The following is an 8,419-nucleotide window of genomic DNA, read 5'->3' as shown; positions in this document are numbered from 1 at the left end:
TTCAGCGTGATCTTCTCGCCTGTTCTGTTGATACTGCCCTCGAGCCACGCCACCGCGAGAAGCTTCTTGAGCTGTTGCACCGTTTTTGGTCTTCATTCGACACGCCGCAAGCCTCTTTGGGCGGGACGACGGCTGTCTCCCACCACATCGACACAGGCACTCACCCGCCTCTGCACCAGCGCCCATACCGTTTGTCACGTACAGAGCGTCGTGTCATAGCCGAACAAGTCGACGACGTGCTCCACCGCGGTGTTAGTCCCTGGTCGTCTCCCGTTGTCCTTGTCAAGAAAAAGGATGGGTCTATAAGCTTCTGCGTAGATTATCAACGTCTCAACAAAATCACACGTCGGGCTGTGTATCCACTCCCACGCATTGACGATGCATTGGACTGTTTGCAAGGCGCCGAATACTTTTCTTCGCTTGACCTACGCTCCGGTTATTGGCAAGTTCCCATGGCTCCAGCTGATCGCCCAAAGACCGCTTTCATCACTCCGGATGGGCTTTACGAATTCAACGTTATGCCATTCGGCCTTTGTAACGCCACAGCAACATTTGAACGAATGATCGACAATGTGCTGCGTGGCCTCAAATGGAAGACCTGTCTTTGTTATCTGGACGACATCGTGGTTTTCTCTCCTGATTTTCCTACCCATCTGCATCGTCTCCGCCAGGTGCTGACCTGCCTTGCTCGTGCCGGCCTTCAACTGAACCTTAAAAAATGTCACTTCGGTGCCCGCCAACTCACCATCCTCGGCCACGTTGTGTGTAAAGATGGGGTCCTCCCCGATCCTGTGAAGCTGCGCGCCGTTGCTGATTTCCCGAAACCGGCCTCTCTCAAAGAGCTGCGCAGCTTCGTGGGCCTATGTTCCTACTTTCATCGTTTTGTACGTAATTTTGCTACAATCTTCGCCCCACTAACAAAGCTCATGAATGGACCCGCTAACTTGTCCTCTTGGACTCCGGCCTGCGACGAGGCCTTCGCGAAGCTCTGCAAAGTTTTGACATCACCTCCCACACTTCGTCATTACGATCCCGATGCTCCAACGGAACTCCACACTGATGCCAGTGGTGTCGGCGTCGGTGCGGTACTCACCCAGCGCAAGCATGGTTTTTCTAAATACGTCGTCGCTTATGCCAGCCGCGCCCTCACGACACCAGAGTCAAACTACTCCGTTACCGAAAAAGAGTGTTTAGCGATCACCTGGGCGATCACCAAGTTCCGTCCTTACCTGTACGGACGCACGTTCGTCGTTATAAGAGACCACCACGCCCTTTGTTGGCTCGCTACGCTCAAAGATCCGTCGGGCCGTCTCGGACGCTGGGCTTTGCGCCTTCAGGAATATGATATCCGTGTTGTGTACCGCTCGGGCCGCAAGCATTCTGACGCCGACGCTCTCTCTCAGTCGCCGGTGTCCCTGCCTTCCGTTCCCACACCAGACCCTCCCCTGACCACTCTCACAATCTCAGATATGCCTTCCGAGCAGCGCCGAGATCCTCGGATTTCTGCCCTGTTCAATGTCATCAATGCGCCTACCATGGCTGCATATCCGCGAGCTCTCCGCCGCCAAGCTTCTCATTTCTCCGTCCGTGATGGTCTCCTTTATCGCCGAAACTACAACCCTGACGGCAGAAAATGGTTACTGGTTATCCCAAGCCATCTCCGCTCCGACGTTTGTGCCCATCATCACACTGACCCTCAAAGTGCTCACGCTGGTGTCCTCAAAACATATCACCGGCTTCGTTAGCGCTACTACTGGCGTGGAATGCACAATTTTGTCCGCCGCTACATTCGATCCTGCGAGGCCTGTCAGCAACGAAAGGATTCACTCTGTCGCTCGTCCGGTCCCCTGCAGCCTTCACCATGCCCCGCTCGCCCCTTTGACCGCATCGGCATTTACCTTTATCGCCCACTTCCCTGCACTCCGGAAGGTAACCGATGAATAATCGTCGCCGTCGGTCACCTGCGCCGTTATGCCGAGACAGCCACCCTCCCCACGGCAACGGCTCGTGACGTCGCTTATTTTATTCTACACCACTTCGTCCTCCGTCACGGCGCACCTCGGGAGCTCTTCAGTGACAGGGGTCCCGTATTTTTGCAAGAGGTAGTTCAAGAGCTTCTCTGAGCATGTCAAATCATACACCGTGTGACTACTGCCTACCATCCGCAAACAAACGGCCTCACGGAGCGTTTAAATCGCACTCTGGGCGACATGCTCGCAATGTACGTTTCGTCTGACCATTCCAACAGGGATCAAGCACTTCCGTTTGTGACTTCTGCCTATAATACCGCCCATCAAGCGACGACAGGTTTCTCCCCTTTCTTCCTCTTATACGGCCGTGAACCATCCTGTACCATCGACACCATTTTACCCTACCGACACAACTATCTCCGACCTTGCTCACAAGGCTGAAGAGTGCCGTCAGCTGGCCCGCACCTTTACCTCCGCCACACAAGGACACCGCAAAGACGTGCACGACAATGCCAGGCCTGCTCCGACGTTCTCCACTGACTCTCTTGTTTGGCTTTCGGTTCCTGCCGACAGCAAGTTCTCCATAAAGTACCATGGCCCTTATCGCGTCATTCAATGCAAGTCTCCTGTCAACTACCGCGTTGAGCCAGTTACACCTTCTTCGGACCACCGCCGTCGTGGTCGCGAGGTCGTCCACGTTAGTCGCCTCAAACCGTATTACAACCCGCCTGTCGTCTCTTCGCCGTAAGTCGCCAGGATGGCTATTCCTTCTCGCCGGGGCCATTGTAAGAAGAAGAAGAGGACGTCTCTGCGGTTCCGCACTTCGTCATCATCGCTGGTGGTCCCGGCGCGAGGCTCGTGCTGGAGCTGCTTCCTTCGGCTGGTTCTGCCGTCTTGCTACGACCTGACCGCTGCGTGCGTTGGTCGCCGTGACCCACTAATAAATCCACTGTTCACTGTGCTCTTTTCGATTCTTGATACTACTTCTCTTATTGCTCCATGCTTCCCTTGACTCTTTTTGCAAAGTGTTCCTATTACTTTCTTGCTTGCCTGCTGCCATGCCTAATGTTCCTGTTACTTGATTGCTTGCCTGGTGTCCATGCCTAGTGCTAGCCTTGACTTCCTTACTTCTGGAATGGCGAATCAACATCAACTTTGATCAGAAAAATGAACCTGGAAGTAAGGTGGCAGCTCACCGCGGTCCCCATTATTACTTGACGAGCTACTCGACACATGGCAGCAGGTGTTCATTGCAAACCCTGTGTCCCACCTTGAGACTGGGAGCCATACTGTGAACTCGACGTGTTCTTGTGTAAGCCGCAATATGTAGCGGGCTGTAGTTGATTTATGTTTTGACAACAATAAACGCTACCATTGCTCTCGCGCCTCTACCTCAGACACCTCACCCAAGCATTATGTTCAGATCATCTCCGAATTTTGTAGTCACCGTATCTACGTCGCGCACCAGGAAAGCAGCGCTATTAGGCGCCGCGTGGTTCTCTTGAATCCCACAGAGGAAAGGCTGGAGCAGCAAAACATGGCCGAGGAGCGGCCACGTTATCAACGACAGTATCGTAACCTTCACTTGGCTCTAAGTTCAAAGCCCTCCGGCAACAGTCTATGTTCATTCTATTTACAGTTCATGTGTCCCACGTTGACCTCATCGAGGCTGAAATGGCTTAAACACAGTAATATCGGCTATGTTACTGAAATATTCCTTTACATCTACCAGGTAAAGAATTAGGGCTTTGACATTGAAGCAGTGCTCACTTCCCTCTAAAGTTATTACCCCACGTGCTATGTTGCTGTTGAATTTGACATTTTGCTCGGGGTTGAAAGAACTACTGTCTACATCTCTCTGTATCTTTGGTACTAGAAGCGAAAAAAACCCACAGCGATAAAGGTTGCACCCTGTCGCACGTGGGAAAACAGAGCGGAGGTATACCACCCATAAAGAAACATTTGATTTTATTCGTGATATGCGCTTCTTGCTTTTTACGAGGACGCTCGTTCAGTGTATAAAAGATGAAGCTTTTCGCCAGGGTTTTGAATTCTTGCAGCAGAAGCCATGAACGCTGTATTCCCTTCAGTCATCGTGGCAGTTTTCCTCGCTGCCCTTGCAAGTTGCCAAGACTGTGGTAAGATTTTGTTTCCATAGATTGTATTTTGTCCGCATTTAAGAAGAAAAGGGCATTGCACGGGAGAAGTCTTGTAAATTATCAGCACTGAGAAACTTTATCGAAAACTCATCATTCAAGTGCAATGTTTTTTTCTCATGACCGCGATTTTATTTTCTGGCTGAATAATCCAAAGAAGATGGACCGCTTGAAAAGCGGAACGCCCTACATCGCTCCTCAAATGCGTGTTTTTGAATTGAATATCAGTCAGGAAAGGTGCAACAATATTCAAAGACCAATGAAAAGTAACATCACTGAGAAGATCAGAGAGACGCAAAATAAATGTTACAGACAACGAATTTGAGCAATCAATGAGCCTAGAATTCATTCCGCTCTGAATATCTCATATAACTATAACCCGATAGGAATACCAAATATTCAATAATCGGTAATAAGTAAGGAATTAATCGCGTGGTGTTGATGTTATGGTGTTAGTTTTCCGCTTCCTGTATTGCTTTTTTTTTGTGCATTCTATTGCTGAGTACCGAAACCATCCAAAATACTCTGAGAAATCTTCCACTTGCGAATAGGCGAAGAAAATAAAGAACATAATGCGAAAACATAAAAACAAGACGAGCTTAAATCCCACTTACGCACGAAATCTGTATTTTCGAAGAGAAAAAAAGAGTTTTCAAGACAAATGCACCATAAAGCGATTTGATGGCGGTGTGTCCTCTCGGAAAGTTGTACGTGTTCTACCACCTGGTTGGTGCTTCCGCCACCTGACCACATGGGCCATATTTGAGGATTCAGAAACGAAAAACGCGTTCAACCATTTCGAAGCTTCGAGTCTCGGCTCCACGGCCTTCATTATCCAGAGTCTTAAAAAAGGACAAGCTCTGCTGAAAACGTCTGACCGAAATAAATCTCTGCGTAAACAAAGCGTTTCGGAACCTCACATATATGGATGTATACGTAATGATAAATTATGCAGACGCACACTCTAGAACGTAACAAGAGTTTACTGATCATTGGAAGTAGCGGGGCCAGTTGGTTCATTTTTCTACTTACAACAGTGCGCAGGGAGAGGACTGTGTCTGTTTGTTTCTCGACTTTGTCCTCTCCCTGCGCACTGTTTTAAATAGAAAAAGTTTACTGATATTTCGACTGGATAGCCCGCATATTTATTGTTTCTTACCAGTATTTGTAGGGGTTGGGAAGAGGCTGCTAAAATGCACCCGACGTAATACCTCAAGTGAAATACTAAAGCAAAAAATGCTGTATATATTGTACGCGGACTTTTTCAGCGCCGAATGAGTCATAACCGACAAGGATGTATGGTAGCCGCACTCTGGGCACACCACAAAACACTGGAAAGGATACACGCACTGCAGAATGCACAAATAACACTTGCTATTCGAGTGCAGTTTATGGCAGGTTCACCGTCCAGGGCAATTCGAACAGAGGCTGGGGTAGTTGCTGGCACCACAAATACGCTCTCCCCGTCACCTCTGAGATAGTAAGCATGGAGACTGACAAAGAACACGTAGCGGGGAGAAAACTTGGTACCTTAGAAATGCGTCCCAGCCTTGGGACTGCCTCATACCTCTTCAGTTAAATGCGTATCAATATAATTACGAGGACCATCGTGTTTTCTTCCAAACGGTGTTGCGATGTGTTCATCTGTGTACCAAAGCTGAAAACCAAGCCTTAAAAGTCTTCTCTTACTTCGACACCGTTGCCTTATTCACCGCCTCCACACGCTCTAAAGGATCACATGTCGTCACTTTGTTAGCCCTTCAGCAAATCTTCTCATGGGAACACTTTTTACACCCGCCACCGTCACCACCGTATGCTCAGCGCCGACGCCTTTCCACTGCGGCGTTGAAGAAGCGCCTTTGCTTTCGTTTGCCGCTTTTCCTGTCCAGTTTCTTCTTCATAGCGCAACCGCTAATCCTCCATCCCCGTTCCTGCTCATTCCTTTGTATTTTTTCTTCGTCGTCTGCGTACTCCGTCCCTCCCTTGTGCTTTTCTCCACGTTTTCTGCTCATAGTAAGTTTCCGTTTTACAGTTCTGTGCACTTCTGAATCATTTAAAAAAGCTAATCTGCTTGCACCACTGTAGCGGCCTAACCCTGCTAGAGAACTACAATAATTGCATCTTCATCTATATATATATATATATATATACGCGTATATGCACACTAAAGCATAGTGTAGGATATGTAAAGCTGAAGTATGAACAGCTGACACCTACAAGGCATCCTCGGACCGCCGCAAGTCTCTTGGCGCAGCCATACCCGAGGAGTCCCAGACTACAGAACGCCAGTTTTGTGAAGTATGTGAATGATGCTCAGGTATTTAGGTAGGTATGCGCTCCACCAACTCAGTAGTCTTTTTGCATTTGAAAATGTTTAAAAAATTTCGTGCTCTACAAAGTTTGCTCTACTTAGCTGATTGTGCGAGTTTTCATTTGTTTACAAAAGAGTACAGCGCAAAGCTTGATCTAATTCCAAAAAAATTATGAATTTCTTCTTTCAGAGGACCCTCCAAAATGCACCTATCCAGACGGTATGTGTTCGAGTTTTATATCTCTCTGCTATATGGTTTCTGTGTTAGAATTCTCTCTACTTTCTCGAGCTAATCAATGTTGCTCAGGTCATACAGAATATCTGTGTGCAAAACAAGAAGTACACTGGCACTTTGGGAGCCTGTTTGTTGAGAGGATGGGGAAGAAATTCTACCATTACTTCAAATATAGGGGTTGAAGACGAAGCACAAATTCGCTTATCGAACGTAGAATGCTGAATAAGAAGCGTGGAAAGCAGAAGGCGGCCACTCCTTGCACACAAGCATGTGCAAACCTGTTCAGAATTCATGATTACCAGTTTTCATGGAATGTTTTCAGCAAACAAACATGTCGGCAGAATCTCTTAATATTGCAACCTCGGATAATTGGTTGGTTGACTGGCTTGGTAATTTAAAAGCCCGAAAAAACAAGGATGTACATATTATATACTAAACAAATACTATACATACTACGTAGATTACTTTATACTGTACATTTTGTGCGCTATTTAAAATTCTTGCCTGTTTCTAGTTGCGTATTCAGGCAAGTTTGCAATAGGCGATTTCATAACCGTATCATAGAACTGTTCAAACGAAATGCTCTCTCTGCGGAGACCTAGCTAACCACGGAAAACCGCAAAAAACTTTTGCGCTCTTTAAGTTTTGCATCCCAATGTCGTTTGTTGATACTTGTCGCCGAATAAAAAGCATGTTCTACTAAAAACAATCAAGCCAAAACAATGTTTAGGAAAGGGGGATCTCCTTAGCTTCATAAAATGTACAAAATATTTGATTGCAGCGCTAAATTGATCATTTCGAGATGCCTTTAATTATGCAGAAGAGCCTAATTTATCCTGCTGAAGTATTAAACTATGTATCATTAGTGGGAAGTAACAGAATGAATTAAGAACGACAAACAAAAGGCAATTATAAATTTTTGACCAATAACATGATACCGCTACACAGAAGCAGTGGCACGCCACTGCAATAAGCATGGACTCTCTTTCTTAAGGGCCTCACCATGCAAGATGTAGAGCGGGATTAGGAAAGAAATATGTGTGTGAGCGTTCATGACAAAGTTGTGGAGTTATGCCGAGATCTTAGTGGCTCTTCCATGCAGGTTGCAAGGAACCTCAAAAAGTTGGACCATGCCTTGCGCTTGTGCCCAAGTACTATTTCAACTCTACGACCAGGAAATGCGAGGCGTTCAAATGGGGAGGATGCTGCCCAAACTGCAACAATTTCCAAAAGCAAGAGGAATGCGAAAAAAACTGCCTGTGAAAATTATAACATGCACCTCGCAGTCTGCTCTTTGTGATCCGCATAGGCCAAAAACACAGACCGCATGAAGAAATAAAAGTTTCAAAAAAAGGTTTACATTGAATGTTTAGTTGCTGCGCGATGTCAATGTGCCACGCTGGTGACTTATCAGGCGCAGTACCAAACATCTTACTGTCATTCTACATTCGGGGTGGAGTGGAAAGCTGCCAGTTACGAATTCCCTTCATTAAGAATTTTAAGGAAGGGGCGTCCATAAGCTTACATGTCGACGATACAAAATATCCTTACCGAAAGGTGTATGCGGGCTATCATCTGTAGTATTATGAAAACCACATCTTCCATTGTGGCCAGTACGCTTTAGTACTGAGCAGTGCACCAGATGAAACACATATGCTTTGACAGCGGTGCTGGTTAAGCACACATTCAACAGGAAACCTTCACCAATGGGCGTCCTCTCATTTTGATAGCCTTTCATTCAAGTGAA

General features: G+C 47.0%; 1 protein-coding gene across 1 annotated transcript; it reads left to right on the top strand.

The window, feature by feature from the left end:
• Nucleotides 1-4,038: 4,038 nt before the first annotated feature.
• Nucleotides 4,039-7,935, top strand: LOC149324868 (kunitz-like toxin PcKuz1). The gene is made up of 3 exons (XM_089565215.1): nucleotides 4,039-4,108; nucleotides 6,628-6,657; nucleotides 7,775-7,935. Exons 1-3 carry the CDS (start codon nucleotides 4,039-4,041, stop codon nucleotides 7,933-7,935), a joined length of 261 nt encoding a protein of 86 aa, XP_089421341.1.
• Nucleotides 7,936-8,419: the final 484 nt, after the last annotated feature.

Source organism: Amblyomma mixtum, unplaced genomic scaffold (genome assembly GCF_055824585.1).
Source record: "Amblyomma mixtum isolate Tamu unplaced genomic scaffold, ASM5582458v1 scaffold_13, whole genome shotgun sequence".
Lineage (NCBI taxonomy): Eukaryota > Metazoa > Arthropoda > Arachnida > Ixodida > Ixodidae > Amblyomma > Amblyomma mixtum.
The sequence above is the reverse complement of the archived record's forward strand: the minus strand, read 5'-3'. Positions and strand labels throughout refer to the sequence as shown.